Here is a 25,266-nt window from a genome sequence, read left to right as displayed (position 1 = left end):
TACATACCCAGGTATGGCTTTGTAGAGAACATACATCATACATACCCAGGTATGGCTTTGTAGAGAACATACATACCCAGGTATGGCTTTGTAGAGAACATACATACCCAGGTATGGCTTTGTAGAGAACATACATACCCAGGTATGGCTTTGTAGAGAACATACATACCCAGGTATGGCTTTGTAGAGAACATACATACCCAGGAATGGCTTTGTAGAGAACATACATACCCAGGTATGGCTTTGTAGAGAACATACATACCCAGGTATGGCTTTGTAGAGAACATACATACCCAGGTATGGCTTTGTAGAGAACATACATACCCAGGTAATGGCTTTGTAGAGAACATACATACCCAGGTATGGCTTTGTAGAGAACATACATACCCAGGTATGGCTTTGTAGAGAACATACATACCCAGGTATGGCTTTGTAGAGAACATACATACCCAGGTATGGCTTTGTAGAGAACATACATACCCAGGTATGGCTTTGTAGAGAACATACATACCCAGGTATGGCTTTGTAGAGAACATACATACCCAGGTATGGCTTTGTAGAGAACATACATACCCAGGTATGGCTTGTAGAGAACATACATACCCAGGTATGGCTTTGTAGAGAACATACATACCCAGGTATGGCTTTGTAGAGAACATACATACCCAGGTAATGGCTTTGTAGAGAACATACATACCCAGGTATGGCTTTGTAGAGAAACATACATACCCAGGTATGGCTTTAGTAAAGAAACATACATACCCAGGTATGGCTTTGTAGAGAACATACATACCCAGGTATGGCTTTGTAGAGAACATACATACCCAGGTATGGCTTTGTAGAGAACATACATACCCAGGTATGGCTTTGTAGAGAACATACATACCCAGGTATGGCTTTGTAGAGAACATACATACCCAGGTATGGCTTTGTAGAGAACATACATACCCAGGTATGGCTTTGTAGAGAACATACATACCCAGGTATGGCTTTGTAGAGAAACATACATACCCAGGTATGGCTTTGTAGAGAAACATACATACCCAGGTATGGCTTTGTAGAGAACATACATACCCAGGTATGGCTTTGTAGAGAACATACATACCCAGGTATGGCTTTGTAGAGAACATACATACCCAGGTATGGCTTTGTAGAGAACATACATACCCAGGTATGGCTTTGTAGAGAACATACATACCCAGGTATGGCTTTGTAGAGAACATACATACCCAGGTATGGCTTTGTAGAGAACATACATACCCAGGTATGGCTTTGTAGAGAACATACATACCCAGGAATGGCTTTGTAGAGAACATACATACCCAGGTATGGCTTTGTAGAGAACATACATACCCAGGTATGGCTTTGTAGAGAACATACATACCCAGGTATGGCTTTGTAGAGAACATACATACCCAGGTATGGCTTTGTAGAGAACATACATACCCAGGTATGGCTTTGTAGAGAACATACATACCCAGGTATGGCTTTGTAGAGAACATACATACCCAGGTATGGCTTTGTAGAGAACATACATACCCAGGTATGGCTTTGTAGAGAACATACATACCCAGGTATGGCTTTGTAGAGAACATACATACCCAGGTATGGCTTTGTAGAGAACATACATACCCAGGTATGGCTTTGTAGAGAACATACATACCCAGGTATGGCTTTGTAGAGAACATACATACCCAGGTATGGCTTTGTAGAGAACATACATACCCAGGTATGGCTTTGTAGAGAACATACATACCCAGGTATGGCTTTGTAGAGAACATACATACCCAGGTATGGCTTTGTAGAGAACATACATACCCAGGTATGGCTTTGTAGAGAACATACATACCCAGGTATGGCTTTGTAGAGAACATACATACCCAGGTATGGCTTTGTAGAGAACATACATACCCAGGTATGGCTTTGTAGAGAACATACATACCCAGGTATGGCTTTGTAGAGAACATACATACCCAGGTATGGCTTTGTAGAGAAACATACATACCCAGGTATGGCTTTGTAGAGAACATACATACCCAGGTATGGCTTTGTAGAGAACATACATACCCAGGTATGGCTTTGTAGAGAACATACATACCCCAGGTATGGCTTTGTAGAGAACATACATACCCAGGTATGGCTTTGTAGAGAACATACATACCCAGGTATGGCTTTGTAGAGAACATACATACCCAGGTATGGCTTTGTAGAGAACATACATACCCAGGTATGGCTTTGTAGAGAACATACATACCCAGGTAATGGCTTTGTAGAGAACATACATACCCAGGTATGGCTTTGTAGAGAACATACATACCCAGGTATGGCTTTGTAGAGAACATACATACCCAGGTATGGCTTTGTAGAGAACATACATACCCAGGTATGGCTTTGTAGAGAACATACATACCCAGGTATGGCTTTGTAGAGAACATACATACCCAGGTATGGCTTTGTAGAGAACATACATACCCAGGTATGGCTTTGTAGAGAACATACATACCCAGGTATGGCTTTGTAGAGAACATACATACCCAGGTATGGCTTTGTAGAGAACATACATACCCAGGTATGGCTTTGTAGAGAACATACATACCCAGGTATGGCTTTGTAGAGAACATACATACCAGTATGGCTTTGTAGAGAACATACATACCCAGGTATGGCTTTGTAGAGAACATACATACCCAGGTATGGCTTTGTAGAGAACATACATACCCAGGTATGGCTTTGTAGAGAAACATACATACCCAGGTATGGCTTTGTAGAGAACATACATACCCAGGTATGGCTTTGTAGAGAACATACATACCCAGGTATGGCTTTGTAGAGAACATACATACCCAGGTATGGCTTTGTAGAGAACATACATACCCAGGTATGGCTTTGTAGAGAACATACATACCCAGGTATGGCTTTGTAGAGAACATACATACCCAGGTATGGCTTTGTAGAGAACATACATACCATACCAGGTATGGCTTTGTAGAGAACATACATACCCAGGTATGGCTTTGTAGAGAACATACATACCCAGGTATGGCTTTGTAGAGAACATACATACCCAGGTATGGCTTTGTAGAGAACATACATACCCAGGTATGGCTTTGTAGAGAACATACATACCCAGGTATGGCTTTGTAGAGAACATACATACCAGGTATGGCTTTGTAGAGAACATACATACCCAGGTATGGCTTTGTAGAGAACATACATACCCAGGTATGGCTTTGTAGAGAACATACATACCCAGGTATGGCTTTGTAGAGAACATACATACCCAGGTATGGCTTTGTAGAGAACATACATACCCAGGTATGGCTTTGTAGAGAACATACATACCCAGGTATGGCTTTGTAGAGAACATACATACCCAGGTATGGCTTTGTAGAGAACATACATACCCAGAGGCTTGAGAGAACATACATACCCAGGTATGGCTACAAGAGAAACATACATACCCAGGTATGGCTTTGTAGAGAACATACATACCCAGGTATGGCTTTGTAGAGAACATACATACCCAGGTATGGCTTTGTAGAGAACATACATACCCAGGTATGGCTTTGTAGAGAAACATACATACCCAGGAATGGCTTTGTAGAGAACATACATACCCAGGTATGGCTTTGTAGAGAACATACATACCCAGGTATGGCTTTGTAGAGAACATACATACCCAGGTATGGCTTTGTAGAGAACATACATACCCAGGTATGGCTTTGTAGAGAACATACATACCCAGGTATGGCTTTGTAGAGAAACATACATACCCAGGAATGGCTTTGTAGAGAACATACATACCCAGGTATGGCTTTGTAGAGAACATACATACCCAGGTATGGCTTTGTAGAGAACATACATACCCAGGTATGGCTTTGTAGAGAACATACATACCCAGGTTAAAACATGGCTTTGTAGAGAACATACATACCCAGGTATGGCTTTGTAGAGAACATACATACCCAGGTATGGCTTTGTAGAGAACATACATACCCAGGTATGGCTTTGTAGAGAACATACATACCCAGGTATGGCTTTGTAGAGAACATACATACCCAGGTATGGCTTTGTAGAGAACATACATACCTAGGTATGGCTTTGTAGAGAACATACATACCCAGGTATGGCTTTGTAGAGAACATACATACCCAGGTATGGCTTTGTAGAGAACATACATACCCAGGTTTGGCTTTGTAGAGAACATACATACCCAGGTATGGCTACAAGGAGACCATACATACCCAGGTATGGCTACAAGGAGACCATACATACCCAGGTATGGCTACAAGGAGACCATACATACCCAGGTATGGCTTCGTACACATCGTCCTGTTCCAGCTCGCCTTCCGGTACACCACTCTGATCCTGGTAATGACAACAGGCACAAGCTAGATAAATACTTATTGTAACAGGAGAAAATGTAGCAGCCAGACCAGAATTAGAAAATGGGTTTTAAAAAATCTCACAATTTGTTAAGTAAAAGTAAATTTCTTTACATGCCATGTGACCTAAAGCTTAACGAATTCACTCCAAAATTCATGATGAACTATTTCAGCTTCTTTGAACGACTTTGTCAAGATTTCTTAGATGATCCAGGGCTTGAGGAACTACATGTAAAACTTGGTGAAAGCTACCCCTGTGTAAGGTTTTGTGTATAGAAATTGTGTTTAATCTTCATATAATATTGAATAGTTTACCTGACTTTGCTCTGTAGTAAAGTCATCATAAATATCATCTGGCCAGTCATCTGTCTGATGAACTTACTTGACTTTGCTCCGTAGTACAGTCATCGTAAACTTCATCTGGCCAGTCATCTGTCTGATGAACTTACCTGACTTTGCTCCGTAGTACAGTCATCATAAACTTCATCTGGCCAGTCATCTGTCTGAGGAACTAGTGGCGATGTAGTGTCAACAGGCTTCTTATCTAAAACACAAAGTATCGTTTTCATCAATACTTTATCATAAATAGGTTACATTCATCAAACACTTCTTCCACAATAGGTCGTGTTTTCCACTCTCAGGCCATAGTATATTGGAATATGATCTTTCAGACCACACCAGATGTGTGATGGCGAAGGAATCCTTCATGCTTTTATTAAAAATAGCTCACTCGTGTGGAATAAATTCCATAACCAACAACCACTCGTTGTGTAGCCTGTTTGTATCACACAAATGGTCATTTTCATCAATAAATCACCATTCAACGATGGATGTTTCAAATCTGCCACTTTTGTTTTCTTTTTTTAGAATTATTTTTACATATTACAATAATTGCTAAACAAGTTGTACCAACTTGTCTAAGAACATTAGTACGGCGGCGTATTAGGGCCACTACAAAGTTTTATTTATCTTGTACGTACAAGTTATTATCTTGTACGTACAAGTTAGTATCTTGTACGTACAAGTTATTATCTTGTACGTACAAGTTAGTATCTTGTACGTACAAGTTAGTATCTTGTACGTACAAGTTATTATCTTGTACGTACAACTTAGTATCTTGTACGTACAAGTTAGTATCTTGTACGTACAAGATAGTATCTTGTACGTACAAGATAGTATCTTGTACGTACAAGTTAGTATCTTGTACGTACAAGTTAGTATCTTGTACGTACAAGTTAGTATCTTGTACGTACAAGTTAGTGTCTTGTACGTACAAGATAGTATAATGTTGAAACTCTCGATATTAAAGGCTTTGGCTGGTTTACTCTCACAATGGCATCGCATGCTATACGTATATTACGTAAACTTTGTTTAAGCCAAAGGGAGAAAAGAATATATGTTGTGGAGTTGTTATGCTGTGATAAGTTTACGAACACTTATATGTAAATGTTTATAACAGAGTATTTACTATGATTATCACTTGGACAATAATTGATGTGTGTATATATGTCTAATAAACACAAAAACACATGAAATATTTTGTTTTGCTTTTGTTGTCTTTGCAATCAGTAACTCATTCGAATTAGGGCATAATGCCTAGGATTTTTTTCGGAGGCAGTTAATTATTTTCAATACTACTATTCTGAAGTAAAATAAATGCTCAAACATTTCCAATAATGGCACCATTGTCAAGTATTTAACTTTTATTACTGAAGAAAATTACGAATTTGTTTAATAGATCAAACTTATCATTCATCGGAGATGTATCATATCCGTTTTATCACTAAATATATCTTATCTATAAAACAAGCGACTATACAGTTTTCTCGAAAGGAACTATACAGTGTCAGTTTCAAAATAATGCAAGTGACTATACAGTTTCAACTCATAATCCGGCAATTTCAAATTACGATTGTGAAAAAGATATTGTTCTCATTAATATATATTCATATTTTTAATATTGTCAAATAAGTTAATAAACCTGTGATCGTGCTTGAAGCAATGGAAAGTAGACCGACTATCTTTAATTACGAAAAATATCAGGCGGGTGACTCAATTCTGCGGTGATGAACAGCAGTTCAACTCAACTTGTATGTTCAAGATAATAACTTGTACGTACAAGATACTAAGTTGTACGTACAAGATACTATCTTGTACGTACAAGATACTAAGTTGTACGTACAAGATACTAAGTTGTACATACAAGATACTATCTTGTACGTACAAGATACTAATTTGTACATACAAGATAATAACTTGTACGTACAAGATAAATAAAATTTTGTAGTGGCCCTAATACACCGCCGTACATTAGGGATTCAAAGATTCACATTTCCTTTTATTTGGTTCAGAATTCATTACGGCTAGGACAACAGTGATGATGGGCTGTACGACCTTAACTTCACATTTCCTTTTATTTGGTTCAGAATTCATTAGGAAAACAGTGATGATGGGCTGTACGACCTTAACTTCACATTTCCTTTTATTTGGTTCAGAATTCATTTGGAAAACAGTGATGATGGGCTGTACGACCTTAACTTCACATTTCCTTTTATTTGGTTCAGAATTCATTAGGACAACAGTGATGATGGGCTGTACGACCTTAACTTCACATTTCCTTTTATTTGGTTCAGAATTCATTTGGAAAACAGTGATGATGGGCTGTACGACCTTAACTTCACATTTCCTTTTATTTGGTTCAGAATTCATTAGGACAACAGTGATGATGGGCTGTACGACCTTAACTTCACATTTCCTTTTATTTGGTTCAGAATTCATTTGGAAAACAGTGATGATGGGCTGTACGACCTTAACTTCACATTTTCTTTTATTTGGTTCAGAATTCATTAGGAAAACAGTGATGATGGGCTGTACGACCTTAACTTCACATTTCCTTTTATTTGGTTCAGAATTTATTAGGAAAACAGTGATGATTGGCTGTACGACCTTAACTTCACATTTCCTTTTATTTGGTTCAGAATTCATTAAGAAAACAGTGATGATGGGCTGTACGACCTTAACTTCACATTTCCTTTTATTTGGTTCAGAATTCATTAGAACAACAGAGATGATGGGCTGTACGACCTTAACTTCACATTTCCTTTTATTTGGTTCAGAATTCATTAGGACAACAGAGATGATGGGCTGTACGACCTTAACTTCACATTTCCTTTTATTTGGTTCAGAATTCATTAGGACAACAGAGATGAAGGGCTGTACGACCTTAACTTCACATTTCCTTTTATTTGGTTCAGAATTCATTAGGACAACAGTGATGATGGGCTGTACGACCTTAACTTCACATTTCCTTTTATTTGGTTCAGAATTCATTAGGAAAACAGTGATGATGGGCTGTACGACCTTAACTTCACATTTCCTTTTATTTGGTTCAGAATTCATTAGGAAAACAGTGATGATGGGCTGTACGACCTTAACTTCACATTTCCTTTTATTTGGTTCAGAATCCATTAGGAAAACAGTGATGATGGGCTGTACGACCTTAACTTCACATTTCCTTTTATTTGGTTCAGAATTAATTTGAAAAACAGTGATGATGGGCTGTACGACCTTAACTTCACATTTCCTTTTATTTGGTTCAGAATTCATTAGGAAAACAGTGATGATGGGCCGTACGGCCTTAACTTTATCATTTAAATTTTGAATTTCACACAAAAATGCAGATAAATGAAATGGTTCATTTCTATGTCTTTATAAAGTCATTATGTACCTTAAACAGACAAAACTAACATACATCATTGTATATATATTCTAAGTAATCTTAAGAAAACCACTGTTAATTCGGATTATCCTACATATTAATTGTAAGTAATCAACTCTCAGTTAACGATTCAGATCACGGATACAGTATACTGTGTCTATAGAGATAACCTACCCGGGGTAGGTGGAGGCAGTCCAGGTTTTCTCCGTGGAATGGGTCCGTCTGGTACAGGGGGTCTTAGCAGTTCGTCTGGTGGGGCTGGCAGGTCCAGACCAGGGGCCTTACTGACATCGTCCTGAATGAAATTACTGGTGTCATCATAGGTATCCTGGTCATCACTATCATACTCCTCCTTCTCGGACATAGGCTTACTGAAAAATGGTAACATGACACCTATAACAGGGAAGGGAAATAACTGATTATTACTACCATACTCCTCCTTCTCCGACATAGGCTTACTGAAAAATGGTAACATGACACCTATATAATAGGGAAGGGAGATAACTGATTATTACTACCGTACTCCTCCTTCTCTGACATAGGCTTACTGAAAAATGGTAACATGACACCTATAACAGGGAAGGGAGATAACTGATTATTACTACCGTACTCCTCCTTTTCAGACATAGGCTTACTGAAAAAATGGTAACATGACACCTATAACAGGGAAGGGAGATAACTGATTATTACTACCGTACTCCTCCTTCTCGGACATAGGCTTACTGAAAAATGGTAACATGACACCTATATAATAGGGAAGGGAGATAACTGATTATTACTACCGTACTCCTCCTTTTCAGACATAGGCTTACTGAAAAAATGGTAACATGACACCTATAACAGGGAAGGGAGATAACTGATTATTACTACCGTACTCCTCCTTCTCGGACATAGGCTTACTGAAAAATGGTAACATGACACCTATATAATAGGGAAGGGAGATAACTGATTATTACTACCGTACTCCTCATTTTCAGACATAGGCTTACTGAAAATGGTAACATGACACCTATATAATAGGGAAGGGAGATAACTGATTATTACTAACGTACTCCTCATTTTCAGACATAGGCTTACTGAAAAATGGTAACATGACACCGATAACAGGGAAGGGAGATAACTGATTATTATTACCGTTCTCCTCCTTCTCCGACATAGGCTTACTGAAAAAATGGTAACATGACCCCTATATAATAGGGAAGGGAGATAACTGATTATTAATACCGTACTCCTCCTTCTCGGACATAGGCTTACTGAAAAAATGATAACGTGACCCCTATACAATAGAGAAGGGAGATAACTGATTATTATTACCGTACTCCTCCTTTTCAGACATAGGCTTACTGAAAAATGGTAACATGACATCTATATAATAGGGAAGGGAGATAACTGATTATTACTACCGTACTCCTCCTTTTCAGACATAGGCTTAATGAAAAATGGTAACATGACATCTATATAATAGGGAAGGGAGATAACTGATTATTACCGTACTCTTCCTTTTCAGACATAGGCTTACTGAAAAATGGTAACATGACACCTATATAATAAGGAAGGGAGATAACTGATTATTACTATCGTACTCCTCCTTCTCCGACATAGGTTTACTGAAAAAATGGTAACATGACACCTATAACAGGGAAGGGATATAAAACAAAGACCATTTAAAGATGTGTCATGTTTTAGAACAAGAGGCCCAAAGGGCCTAGACGGTCATCTGACTACCTTGGCAATAGTAAAATTAATTTTATATGGTGTCACTTTGTCAGGACCATGTCAGGATCATTTTCAATTTCTTTCAACAAATTTTATTTCAAACAAGAGGCCCAAGGGCCTTAACATGTAGGAAATTTATTAGATATAGTGTCATGGTAGCCATCTTGGATTTCGGATCGACCCGAAAAATAACAACATTTTGTCGAGACCATGTCAGGATCATTTCATTCTAGTTTCAGCCAAATTGCACCGATAGAACTTGAGAAGAAGTTAAAAATGTATTTTCAAGATGGCGATTGTGGCGGCCATCTTGGATTTTGGATCGACCTGAAAAATAACAACACTTTGTCAGGACCATGTAAGGATCATTTTTTTTGTTTTCAAGATGGCGGCTGTGGCAGCCATCTTGGATTTCGGATCGACCCGAAAAATTACAACACTTTGTCGGGACCATATCAGGATCATTTCATGCAAGTTTTAGCCAAATCGCACTGGTAGAACTTGAGATGTTCAAAATGTGTTTTCAAGATGGCAGCTGTGGTAGCCATCTTGGATTTCGGATCGACCCGAAAACTAACAACACTTTGTCGGGACCATGTCAGGATCATTTTATATGCAAGTTTCAGCCAAATCGCACCGGTAGAACTTGAGAACAAGTTCAAAATGTGAAAAGTTAACGCATGGCGGACGGGGCACGACGACGGACGAAACATGACGACTATTGGTCATCCTGACCCTTCGGGTCAGATGACCTAAAAACCTAGAGGAAAATCACCTATCTATGGTCGGAACCTATACTGCAATGCACAATTTGGAGATGAAGGCGAGCTGGTGGTAGAAAGTCAAATCACCATGAACACTCAGCTACCATGTCCCAACATCAGCTTATACTGTTAACATTAAAGGTGATGATGTTTGGAGGAGGGGGAAGGCAGATACAAGATGTATATAAACCAATGGTACTTACATTAAGGACACCGCCCTCGACAATTTTTTAGCACTTGAGCGAGATTGAGGCGGTGGTTCATCCATGGCCGCTGGAATGTCTTCATACACATCCTCATACTCTTCAGTGAAACCATCGTCTTCGGCCGGGCAGCCCTCTGGTAACACAATGTACTCATAAAAAAACACCTCATTCACCAAGGATGACCCTATATACATGACCTTGACATAGTAGTGCATTGGAATGTGACCTTGTACTATATATGACCTTAACCTTAACCTGAAGGTGGCCTTGTACCCTATATGACCTTGACCTAATATTGTTTTTGTGACCTTGAACTCTATACGACCTTGGCCTAGTACTACTGATGACTTACCTAGTTCCTTGAAAGTGACCTTGTACTCTATATGACCTTAATCTAGTATTATTTTTGTGACCTTGTACTCTATATGACCTTAAACTAGTATTATTTTTGTGACCTTGTACTCTGCATGACCATGACCTAATGTTATTGATAACTTACCTAGTTCCCTGAAGTTGACCTTATACTCTATATGACCTTGATCTAGTATTGTTTTTATGACCTTGTACTTTATATGACCTTGACCTAGTATTATTGATAACTTACCTAGTTCCCTGAGTGCAGATTTGTACTCCTGTATAATCTCGTGTAACCTTTGAAGGTCAGAGAACATCAATGGAGGAGGGATATCAGGTTCTACGTCATTGTTCTCTTCCTTTTTATCATCTAACGACACCTCAACAGAGTAAAACTTTAAGCCGTCATTTTTTCTAGTTAAAGATTTCCGCTTCACTGATTTCCTGTTTGAAAATTGTGAGCCAGACTTGGGCCTTAGTTGAACATCCGATTCATCACTTGTATTTGTCCCACTTATTTTCTCCTGTAATGCTCTTACATTGGCCATGTTCAGTTTTCCTGGCTTTACAGGCTCTTTCTGCCCAACACTTGGCTTATTTGCTTTAAGATCATCCTCCTTTCCACTGAATTTCCTCTGTAATTCCTCCTGTATATTTGTTGACCCAGTAGGAGTTTTACCCCTGCTTGGTACAATAGGTTTATTTTTCATTGGGGACAGAGGACCATCAGTTTTGTTTTCACTTTTTTCAGCAGATTTTGTTTCTGAAGGTTTGGGAAACACTATAGGTTTTTTAGGTGTAATAGGTGGTGGTGCATCATTAGCTCCAGAGAAAGCTGCGGGAATGTTCAATTTACTTGACCTTTTCCCAGGTGTACTGGGCACAGTATTGGAATTTTCATCCTTTTTTTCCTCTGTTTTTTCGGGTAAAGTTTTCACTGGTTTAAGTGGTGGAATTGGAGTCTGCTGTTTGTTAAACATATCCACTCTTTTCTTCCATGACGGAACATCGGAGGACACCCCATCTGCCTTTTCGCTGTCCTCTGCCACACCGTTAGCTGTTTTCCCAGCATCCTCCTCTGCCTTGGGGACAGTCACTCCACGATTACCAGCTGCGGTGATGGGCCTCATGACCTTTTTAGGTGTTGGTTTGAAGGATTGGTTGTCTGTGGCCGGAGCCTCAAACAGTGTCCTCATACGACTGACCGCTGTGGCATTTTTTATGTTACTACCATCATCGTAGATGTCGTCCTGAAAAATACACAAAGTTTAGGCTTAGAATGGTGTGTAGGAACTGTACACCCATTTAGGGCAAAACTAAACATTACTATGATGGGCATCTGTTACCATGGTAATATAACATTAGGGGTGTCTGGTGCGTGTCTGGTCAGGTCTTTTATACATCTTTATGTCCAGTAACTCCCAGCTACAAACAGAAGTACAACCAGTCCCTTAAACCTATTGTCCTACTCCTGCCTACTTCCTTCTAGACTACTACCTACATGATTCCAACATTTATGGTATTCACTATCCCCCAAACTCCTGTATTATCTTTATGGTATTCCCTATCCCCCAAACTCCTGTATTATCTTTATGGTATTCACTATCCCCCAAACTCCTGTATTATCTTTATGGTATTCACTATCCCCCAAACTCCTGTATTATCTTTATGGTATTCACTATCCCCCAAACTCCTGTATTATCTTTATGGTATTCACTATCCCCCAAACTCCTGTATTATCTTTATGGTATTCACTATCCCCCAAACTCCTGTATTATCTTTATGGTATTCACTATCCCCCAAACTCCTGTATTATCTTTATGGTATTCACTATCCCCCAAACTCCTGTATTATCTTTATGGTATTCACTATCCCCCAAACTCCTGTATTATCTTTATGGTATTCACTATCCCCCAAACTCCTGTATTATCTTTATGGTATTCACTATCCCCCAAACTCCTGTATTATCTTTATGGTATTCACTATCCCCCAAACTCCTGTATTATCTTTATGGTATTCACTATCCCCCAAACTCCTGTATTATCTTTATGGTATTCACTATCCCCCAAACTCCTGTATTATCTTTATGGTATTCACTATCCCCCAAACTCCTGTATTATCTTTATGGTATTCACTATCCCCCAAACTCCTGTATTATCTTTATGGTATTCACTATCCCCCAAACTCCTGTATTATCTTTATGGTATTCACTATCCCCCAAACTCCTGTATTATCTTTATGGTATTCACTATCCCCCAAACTCCTGTATTATCTTTATGGTATTCACTATCCCCCAAACTCCTGTATTATCTTTATGGTATTCACTATCCCCCAAACTCCTGTATTATCTTTATGGTATTCACTATCCCCCAAACTCCTGTATTATCTTTATGGTATTCACTATCCCCCAAACTCCTGTATTATCTTTGAAATCAGATAATTTTTTGAGTATGGCTGTTTTAGGGACTACTGTAGCCATTTTAGATTTCTTGACCTTTTCAAAACTATAACCAGGAGTCATGGTGGCCATCTTGGATTTCATCAGAGATCAAATTCCTACCTCTACTGCATATATCTACATACTATCAGCTATCACCATCTGCAGTTTTAAAACAATTATAACCAATTGGTTTTTTGAAGAAATCAAACAGATGGACATGTTGCTCACTATGTACAGTGTTTAATGCTCATGTATCTCTGATGCGAGACCCTAAATATAGATTTATGTAGCTCCATACTGATTAATTTGCACATCAAGTTTTAATGAACACAAAAATGGCCAATAATAAATCCTAAAAATACCATCACTGTGAAAGTTACCTAATCTCTTAATCCCGTCATTCAGATCAACATAACTTACTGGTTTGATGTGCATAGGTCCCACACTGGGTAAGGTAATATAGAGAAACGTCTTCCTACCTAACAGGTAAATTATACATCATCACATAAGCTGTCAAACTTCTGATACATCAAAATACCACAGGTGTGAAGTGAGACTATCCTGATATTACAAATTTTATCAACGTAAATTTTCTTGTAGATTCAAAATCTCTAAGCATGAAAAGGAAAGTGTACTGAAACACTACTTATGTTGATACCCGCTAGTCTGAGCACAGGTGAACAAGAATATACGTCTTGATCATTTATTTTGTTACTGTATGTACATATTTAGTTGCCAACATTTGCTTGGCTGTTCATTTCCCAAAATTCATGGATTAACCCTAACTTGTGAAATATAAGACCTTGTTAAATTGTCAAAAATTCATGGATTAACCCTAACTTGTGAAATTTAAGACCTTGTTAAATTGTCATGGTTTTACCTATCATATCACATGAATGACGATTTCAAAGGCTACAAATGTGATTGACGAAAATAACCATCGTGGAAAAGTTTCAAACAATAAATTGCGAAAGTCTACATGGGGAATATTTTAACAACTACGCAGTGTATACCCTATGAGAAACTGTTATTGTCAGAGGTTTTGATGGTACAGAATTCAGAGTTCCAGGAGTAAAAGCATTGACATGCACCAATTTACCTGGCAACTTAACCCTAGGATTCATCTAAATTATCACTGCAGACTGTATATGTTCTTTAGATAACAATGTAAACCAACTTTTACATCTACTTGCTTTGAATTGAAAATTTATCTTAAAGATAATTATCACAGATTTGAGAATCAAATGGAATACCTTCCATTCTAAGTTAAGAAGATACTACTTTTTGGAGATAAGTATCATATATTGGCTAAAATCTCAGAATTCACAAGAAAAAAGAAGGTTTACAACTAGTTACACCTAATTGTTAAATACCAAATGCAATAAGGAGAATCTCCATAATGTTAGACAAACTTCCATATATTAGACTTACCAGGTTTAAGGTAGAAATACTTCAAGGATAGACAAAAAGATATCGAACTCATTCACCCTTGTAATATCAAAATGAACTGTTCCTGTCTTGAAGTTAGGAGAGTTCAAGTGTCTCCAGGGGTAGGAGAAGGTACTGGAGAACACCTGATAAACACCTTACACCTGCTATAGATATATATATTACTGAATCAATATTATGGTTAAAATTCCAGGTGATATGTGTATGGGGAGACATAAGAAAACACATGATAAGACTGGTGAGGTTATCACAGCCCTGTTTGTACAAGATTTCAATAAGAGGAAGTGTTTCTGTGTTCATACAGTTATAATCGTGACATCAAACTTATTGAGATGAGAACACAACCAGGAAGCTGGAGCTGATATCCTATATCAATGTCTCAGTCATCACTTCACCACTGGTCAAGTGTCCTCTTACTTTACATTCATAATTACAAATGGTGACTATAACTTAGAGAGACCATTATTTTTAATGACCCCGTCCAATACTGATTGTATTTACTCCTCTGTCACCCTTCCATTTTGTGACAATCAATGAAGTAACAACCTTAAAGTTGTATTTCTTGTAATTTTCACTGAAAGGATATGTCGTTTTAACATTTGATATTTGAACATGAACATGTATATTGATGATTTAGCTCCCCAAAACCATATGTCTGCCTATAAGAGAGCCAAAATCTAGGGATCATATATTCCTGGTTGTGAATAAAACGCCTTCAATCACCGCCATGTTCATTACCTTCGGGTTTTGTCGGAATTCCGAATCGTATCACGTGACTGACGTCCACACGTCCTGCACATGGTGATCCAGGTAACTAGCGTAAGCGCACATGTACATGTGTTTGTTTACGTTTTCCTTTTGACTAATATGAGCAGACCGTGCTGGTATATGTCCACAGAGCGAGTATTTGAAACATCTAATGCACAAATGCCGTAATATAATATTGTGTGTATCAAATGTTGTAGTGTGCGAGCATTTTTTTTTTTGTCGATCAAGTCTGCTGAGATCGACCACATGTTTTGTTTACGAAAAATAGTTGACATTTCTCTTGGTTTCACAACTCTCGAGTTACTTCAAGATTGTCGCGACGATGTTCGGAAGAGATCGGAATGATTCGGCCTCTTTCTAGCCTATTTTTCACGTGTACACGTTAAAAAGATTGTTTACTTTTATAATTAAAAATACTTCTAGTGCTGCAACTTTATAAAAAGTGGTAAAATTAGAAAGTTTAAAACTCAGAAAAACGGAGAAAAATATGTATAACACTTAAACAGTTTTTACTATGACAAAAAGATCGAAAGTGACAAACCATACAACTTTAAACAACAGTGAACTTTGAACCTCAATAATTCGAATTCATATTAACCTTGACCCTCAGTGAGCTTTACCATCAATAACACTAATCAATAGTCAACTAATGAACTATGAACTTTAACCCTAAGTGGCCATACTCCATGGTGACTTTTTAACAGTAATGACCCTAACCTATGAATGACAATCATCCTCACTGAACAGAAAGCCCTTCACTCCTATTGATTCTATCTCCCAGTCACATATCAATGCATGTCTACCTTAACCTCAAGGACCATGATGATATTCAACCTCAAGGTCACTAACCTATGGTGATATTCAACCTCAAGGTCACTAACCCATGGTGACATTCAACCTTAAGGATGCTAACCCATGGTGACATTCAACCTTAAGGATGCTAACCCATGTTGACATTCAACCTTGAGGATGCTTACCCATGCTGACATTCAACTTCAATGACCCTAATCCATGGTGACATTCAACTTCAAGGACCCTAACCCATGGTGATATTCAACCTTTAGGATGCTAACCCATGGTTACATTCAACTTTAAAGACCCTAATTCATGGTGACATTCAACTTCAAGGACCCTAACCTATGGTGACATTCAATATGGTGACATTCAATCTTGAGGATGCTTACCCATGTTGACATTCAACCTTGAGGATGCTAACCTATGGTGACATTCAACCTTGAGGATGCTAACCCATGGTGACATTCAACTTCAAAGACCATAATCCACGGTGACACTCAACTTCAAGGACCCTAACCCATGGTGATATTCAACCTTTAGGATGCTAACCCATGGTTACATTCAACTTTAAAGACCCTAATTCATGGTGACATTCAACTTCAAGGACCCTAACCTATGGTGACATTCAATCTTGAGGATGCTTACCCATGTTGACATTCAACCTTGAGGATGCTAACCCATGGTGACATTCAACTTCAAAGACCATAATCCACGGTGACACTCAACTTCAAGGACCCTAACCTATGGTGATATTCAACCTTTAGGATGCTAACCCATGGTTACATTCAACTTTAAAGACCCTAATTCATGGTGACATTCAACTTCAAGGACCCTAACCTATGGTGACATTCAATCTTGAGGATGCTTACCCATGTTGACATTCAACCTTGAGGATGCTAACCCATGGTGACATTCAACCTTGAGGATGCTAACCTATGGTGACATTCAACTTCAAAGACCATAATCCACGGTGACACTCAACTTCAAGGACCCTAACCCATGGTGATATTCAACCTTTAGGATGCTAACCCATGGTTACATTCAACTTTAAAGACCCTAATTCATGGTGACATTCAACTTCAAGGACCCTAACCTATGGTGACATTCAATCTTGAGGATGCTTACCCATGTTGACATTCAACCTTGAGGATGCTAACCCATGGTGACATTCAACCTTGAGGATGCTAACCCATGGTGACATTCAACTTCAGAGACCATAATCCACGGTGACACTCAACTTCAAGGACCCTAACCTATGGTGATATTCAACCTTTAGGATGCTAACCCATGGTTACATTCAACTTTAAAGACCCTAATTCATGGTGACATTCAACTTCAAGGACCCTAACCTATGGTGGCATTCAATCTTGAGGATGCTTACCCATGTTGACATTCAACCTTGAGGATGCTAACCCATGGTGACATTCAACCTTGAGGATGCTAACCCATGGTGACATTCAACTTCAAAGACCATAATCCACGGTGACACTCAACTTCAAGGACCCTAACCTATGGTGATATACAACCTCAAGGTCACTAACCTATGGTGATATTCAACCTCAAGGTCACTAACCCATGGTGACATTCAACCTTAAGGATGCTAACCCATGGTGACATTCAACCTTAAGGATGCTAACCCATGGTGACATTCAACCTTAAGGATGCTAACCCATGTTGACATTCAACCTTGATGATGCTAACCCATGGTGACATTCAACCTTGAGGATGCTTACCCATGTTGACATTCAACTTCAAAGACCCTAATCCATGGTGACATTCAACTTCAAGGACCCTAACCCATGGTGATATTCAACCTTTAGGATGCTAACCCATGGTTACATTCAACTTCAAAGACCCTAATTCATGGTGACATTCAATTTCAAGGACCCTAACCTATGGTGACATTCAACCTTGAGGATGCTTACCCATGTTGACATTCAACCTTGAGGATGCTAACCCATGGTGACATTCAACCTTGAGGATGCTAACCCATGGTGACATTCAACTTCAAAGACTATAATCCACGGTGACACTCAACTTCAAGGACCCTAACCCATGGTGATATTCAACCTTTAGGATGCTAACACATGGTGACATTCAACCTTAAGGATGCTAACCCATGTTGACATTCAACCTTGATGATGCTTACCCATGGTGACATTCAACCTTGAGGATGCTTACCCATGGTGACATTCAACCTTAAGGATGCTAACCCATGTTGACATTCAACCTTGAGGATGCTTACCCATGTTGACATTCAACCTTGAGGATGCTAACCCATGGTGACATTCAACCTTGAGGATGCTTACCCATGGTGACATTCAACCTTAAGGATGCTAACCCATGGTGACATTCAACCTTGAGGATGCTTACCCATGTTGACATTCAACCTTGAGGAAGCTTACCCATGGTGACATTCAACTTTGAGAATGCCAACCCATGGTGACATTCAACCTTGAGGATGCTAATCCATGTTGACATTCAACCTTGAGAATGCTTACCCATGTTGACATTTAACCTTGAGGATGCTTACCCATGGTGACATTCAACCTTGAGGATGCTAACCCATGGTGAAATCCAACCTTGAGAATGCTAACCCATGTTTACATTTAACCTTGAGGATGCTAACCCATGGTGACATTCAACCTTGATGATGCTAACCCATGTTGACATTCAACCTTGAAAATGCTTACCCATGTTGACATTCAACCTTGAGAATGCTAACCCATTGGTGACATTCAACCTCAAGGATGCTAACCCAAAAAATGACACTTAAGCCATGACAATCTTTGGCATCCTAATCATACACTCATATAAATAGTGGTGTTACCTTAATTATCCTAATAATAGTCCATTACGACCAGTGACTTTACCTTCAACCTAAATGACTCTAAACAAATGTGACTTTCTGTTGCTATGGTGACATTTAGATTATAATTAAAAGGTATTATCAATCAGATCATAAATATACTTCCTGGAAGTTATAAAAACGTTTTCTTAACTTTCCAGGGCTGCAATCGGTGGTTAACATTAAGTTAAAATAAATGCACATTAATAAATTCATAATTTCAACAATGTGGACAAATTTCTTCTTTATCAGAGTTCCTTTTGATAATGTCACTTAAGATAAATGTCTTCCTGTTATAATTTTCCTTGGTACAAGGAATCAATACCACCATCACGTCAACACAAGTACTACTCTACTGATGATGGGTTCTTATAAACCACACAGTTAACAATTATCTACTCTACAAGTTATTTCTGTTATCAGAATTAATCAAATCCTATTTAAAGTGTATTGTCAATAGACAGAGAATTTCCTTCGAAAACAAGAAGGAAGTAAGACCCTTGTCAGGTAAAGCTATGTATATCATATACATAATATACTTACTGTGATTTATCGTCGATAATTCATCAACATTATCCTCGTACGTTTCTAAATCCTTAAACGTCCACAGGATCAAATAAAAAGTTGTTATCCTCAGTAGAAATCACTTTTAAACCTAAGTTTCTCACAAACGTCCAGTAGTTTGTGTTAACTATATATATCTACAGTTAAAATACTTCCTGGTAAACTCCGACTGTGCATATACACAAAAACACTCCGACCCCATCTGTTTAGTTCCTTGTCAATGACCAGGTCTGCTCAACCGTGACCACGATGACAGCAGAACGCATTGACAGTTGTTGATATTTGTGAGAAATGACCCCTAGGTGTCAGTACACATGTTTTATACTGTAATTATCTCTGTAATATGGGATATAATGCTAAAACATAGCCTATTTATAGCCCTGAGCCTTTACAATAGACCCCCTAAGGGGCTGATCCAGTATAATCTGATAATTAAATCAACAAATACTGAGGATAATGTGTAGCTGATTGCTCTTAGATTTTTTAATAAATTATTCTAAAACAATGGCTGTTGTTTTGTGAAATGTCAACTAGCTCCCGGTGTATACAGCATCAGGTGGCATTTCTATTCTGTCAGACACAAAAGGTACCTCTGATTTCTCCGAATATATTTTTACCAACAGGATATGTCTACATTTATATTCACAAATTATACAGGAATAAAGCAAATATGATGTGCATGTGAATTTCATTATGACAGTGCAAACCTTCATTGTCACGGTGATTTATTGTGTCTGATTTACAGGTAAAACTGTAATTTACATACAGGATATAAGGTAAACAATACATACCTATTAGTGATTAAGATCCTGCTTATCATGTATAGATGTATTATATTGTATTGTCTGGCCTATGTATAGATGTATTGTCTGGCCTATGTATAGATGTATTGTCTGGCCTATGTATAGATGTATTGTCTGGCCTATGTATAGATGTATCATATTGTATTGTCTGGCCCATGTATAGATGTATTATACTGTATTGTCTGGCCTATGTATAGATGTATCATATTGTATTGTCTGGCCTATGTATAGATGTATCATATTGTATTGTCTGGCCTATGTATAAATGTATTATATTGTATAGTCTGGTCTATGTATAGATGTATCATATTGTATTGTCTGGTCTATGTCTGTATCATATTGTATTGTCTGGCCTATGTATAGATGTATCATGTTGTATTGTCTGGCCTATGTATAGATGTATCATGTTGTATTGTCTGGCCTATGTATAGATGTATCATATTGTATTGTCTGGCCTATGTATAGATGTATCATATTGTATTGTCTGGCCTATGTATAGATGTATCATATTGTATTGTCTGGCCTATGTATAGATGTATCATATTGTATTGTCTGGCCTATGTATAGATGTATCATATTGTATTGTCTGGCCTATGTATAGATGTATCATATTGTATTGTCTGGCCTATGTATAGATGTATCATATTGTATTGTCTGGCCTATGTATAGATGTATCATGTTGTATTGTCTGGCCTTTATGTATAGCTGTATCATATTGTATTGTCTGGCCTATGTATAGATGTATCATATTGTATTGTCTGGCCTATGTATAGAGATGTATCATATTGTATTGTCTGGCCTATGTATAGATGTATCATATTGTATTGTCTGGCTATGTATAGATGTATCATATTGTATTGTCTGGCCTATGTATAGATGTATCATTTTGTATTGTCTGGCCTATGTATAGATGTATCATATTGTATTGTCTGGCCTATGTATAGATGTATCATATTGTATTGTCTGGCCTATGTATAGATGTATCATATTGTATTGTCTGGCCTATGTATAGATGTATCATGTTGTATTGTCTGGCCTATGTATAGATGTATCATATTGTATTGTCTGGCCTATGTATAGATGTATCATATTGTATTGTCTGGTCTATGTATAGATGTATCATATTGTATTGTCTGGCCTATGTATAGATGTATCATATTGTATTGTCTGGCCTATGTATAGATGTATCATATTGTATTGTCTGGCCTATGTATAGATGTATCATATTGTATTGTCTGGCCTATGTATAGATGTATCATATTGTATTGTCTGGCCTATGTATAGATGTATCATATTGTATTGTCTGGCCTATGTATAGATGTATCATATTGTATTGTCTGGCCTATGTATAGATGTATCATATTGTATTGTCTGGCCTATGTATAGATGTATCATATTGTATTGTCTGGCCTATGTATAGATGTATCATATTGTATTGTCTGGCCTATGTATAGATGTATCATATTGTATTGTCTGGCCTATGTATAGATGTATCATATTGTATTGTCTGGCCTATGTATAGATGTATCATATTGTATTGTCTGGCCTATGTATAGATGTATTATTGTATTGTCTGGCCTATGTATAGATGTATTATTGTATTGTCTGGTCTATGTATAGATGTATCATATTGTATTGTCTGGCCTATGTATAGATGTATCATATTGTATTGTCTGGTCCTATGTATAGATGTATCATTTGTATTGTCTGGCCTATGTATAGATGTATCATATTGTATTGTCTGGCCTATGTATAGATGTATCATATTGTATTGTCTGGCCTATGTATAGATGTATCATATTGTATTGTCTGGCTATGTATAGATGTATCATATTGTATTGTCTGGTCTATGTATAGATGTATCATATTGTATTGTCTGGCCTATGTATAGATGTATCATATTGTATTGTCTGGCCTATGTATAGATGTATCATATTGTATTGTCTGGCCTATGTATAGATGTATCATATTGTATTGTCTGGCCTATGTATAGATGTATCATATTGTATTGTCTGGCCTATGTATAGATGTATCATATTGTATTGTCTGGCCTATGTATAGATGTATCATATTGTATTGTCTGGCCTATGTATAGATGTATCATATTGTATTGTCTGGCCTATGTATAGATGTATATGTATTGTATTGTCTGGCCTATGTATAGATGTATCATATTGTATTGTCTGGCCTATGTATAGATGTATCATATTGTATTGTCTGGTCTATGTATAGATGTATCATATTGTATTGTCTGGTCTATGTATAGATGTATCATATTGTATTGTCTGGCCTATGTATAGATGTATTATATTGTATTGTCTGGCCTATGTATAGATGTATCATATTGTATTGTCTGGCCTATGTATAGATGTATCATATTGTATTGTCTGGCCTATGTATAGATGTATCATATTGTATTGTCTGGCCTATGTATAGATGTATCATATTGTATTGTCTGGCCTATGTATAGATGTATCATATTGTATTGTCTGGCCTATGTATAGATGTATCATATTGTATTGTCTGGCCTATGTATAGATGTATCATATTGTATTGTCTGGCCTATGTATAGATGTATCATATTGTATTGTCTGGCCTATGTATAGATGTATCATATTGTATTGTCTGGCCTATGTATAGATGTATCATATTGTATTGTCTGGCCTATGTATAGATGTATCATATTGTATTGTCTGGCCTATGTATAGATGTATTATATTGTATTGTCTGGCCTATGTATAGATGTATCATATTGTATTGTCTGGCCTATGTATAGCTGTATCATATTGTATTGTCTGGCCTATGTATAGATGTATCATATTGTATTGTCTGGCCTATGTATAGATGTATCATATTGTATTGTCTGGCCTATGTATAGATGTATCATATTGTATTGTCTGGCCTATGTATAGATTGTATCATATTGTATTGTCTGGCCTATGTATAGATGTATCATATTGTATTGTCTGGCCTATGTATAGATGTATCATATTGTATTGTCTGGCCTATGTATAGATGTATCATATTGTATTGTCTGGTCTATGTATAGATGTATCATATTGTATTGTCTGGCCTATGTATAGATGTATCATATTGTATTGTCTGGCCTATGTATAGATGTATCATATTGTATTGTCTGGCCTATGTATATAGATGTATCATATTGTATTGTCTGGCCTATGTATAGATGTATCATATTGTATTGTCTGGCCTATGTATAGATGTATCATATTGTATTGTCTGGCCTATTATAGTCTATGTATAGTATGTATCATATTGTATTGTCTGGCCTATGTATAGATGTATCATATTGTATTGTCTGGCCTATGTATAGATGTATCATATTGTATTGTCTGGCCTATGTATAGATGTATCATATTGTATTGTCTGGCCTATGTATAGATGTATCATATTGTATTGTCTGGCCTATGTATAGATGTATCATATTGTATTGTCTGGCCTATGTATAGATGTATCATATTGTATTGTCTGGCCTATGTATAGATGTATCATATTGTATTGTCTGGCCTATGTATAGATGTATCATATTGTATTGTCTGGCCTATGTATAGATGTATCATATTGTATTGTCTGGCCTATGTATAGATGTATCATATTGTATTGTCTGGCCTATGTATAGATGTATCATATTGTATTGTCTGGCCTATGTATAGATGTATCATATTGTATTGTCTGGCCTATGTATAGATGTATCATATTGTATTGTCTGGCCTATGTATAGATGTATCATATTGTATTGTCTGGCCTATGTATAGATGTATCATATTGTATTGTCTGGCCTATGTATAGATGTATCATATTGTATTGTCTGGCCTATGTATAGATGTATCATATTGTATTGTCTGGCCTATGTATAGATGTATCATATTGTATTGTCTGGCCTATGTATAGATGTATCATATTGTATTGTCTGGTCTATGTATAGATGTATCATATTGTATTGTCTGGCCTATGTATAGATGTATTATATTGTATTGTCTGGCCTATGTATAGATGTATCATATTGTATTGTCTGGCCTATGTATAGATGTATCATATTGTATTGTCTGGCCTATGTATAGATGTATCATATTGTATTGTCTGGTCTATGTATAGATGTATCATATTGTATTGTCTGGTCTATGTATAGATGTATCATATTGTATTGTCTGGCCTATGTATAGATGTATCATATTGTATTGTCTGGTCTATGTATAGATGTATCATATTGTATTGTCTGGCCTATGTATAGATGTATCATATTGTATTGTCTGGTCTATGTATAGATGTATCATATTGTATTGTCTGGCCTATGTATAGATGTATCATATTGTATTGTCTGGCCTATGTATAGATGTATCATATTGTATTGTCTGGCCTATGTATAGATGTATCATTGTATTGTCTGGCCTATGTATAGATGTATCATATTGTATTGTCTGGCCTATGTATAGAT

The 25,266-nt window shown here is 37.3% G+C and overlaps 1 protein-coding gene across 6 annotated transcripts in view; it reads right to left on the bottom strand.

Moving 5' to 3' along the window:
- The window catches only part of LOC138326056 (FYN-binding protein 1-like), a 93,830-nt gene that overhangs the window by 18,397 nt on the left and 50,167 nt on the right, over nucleotides 1–25,266 (bottom strand). For 5 of the 6 annotated variants that reach the window (XR_011208862.1, XR_011208863.1, XM_069272174.1 and 2 more), the window contains 5 exons: nucleotides 11,394–12,393; nucleotides 10,787–10,922; nucleotides 8,278–8,474; nucleotides 4,835–4,929; nucleotides 4,307–4,368 (listed from right to left, as the gene is read on the bottom strand). Coding sequence is in view for 4 of the 6 variants with exons in the window: in XM_069272174.1 (XP_069128275.1) it covers nucleotides 4,307–4,368; nucleotides 4,835–4,929; nucleotides 8,278–8,474; nucleotides 10,787–10,922; nucleotides 11,394–12,393 (1,490 nt within the window). In the remaining 2 variants the exon portion in view is untranslated. Of the gene's footprint in view, nucleotides 1–4,306; nucleotides 4,369–4,834; nucleotides 4,930–8,277; nucleotides 8,475–10,786; nucleotides 10,923–11,393; nucleotides 12,394–19,986; nucleotides 20,312–25,266 lie in introns of those variants that run through there. The other variant, XM_069272178.1, reaches the window with a different exon arrangement.

Source organism: Argopecten irradians, chromosome 6 (genome assembly GCF_041381155.1).
Source record: "Argopecten irradians isolate NY chromosome 6, Ai_NY, whole genome shotgun sequence".
Classification (NCBI taxonomy): domain Eukaryota; kingdom Metazoa; phylum Mollusca; class Bivalvia; order Pectinida; family Pectinidae; genus Argopecten; species Argopecten irradians.
This window is presented reverse-complemented; position numbering and strand designations above follow the sequence as displayed.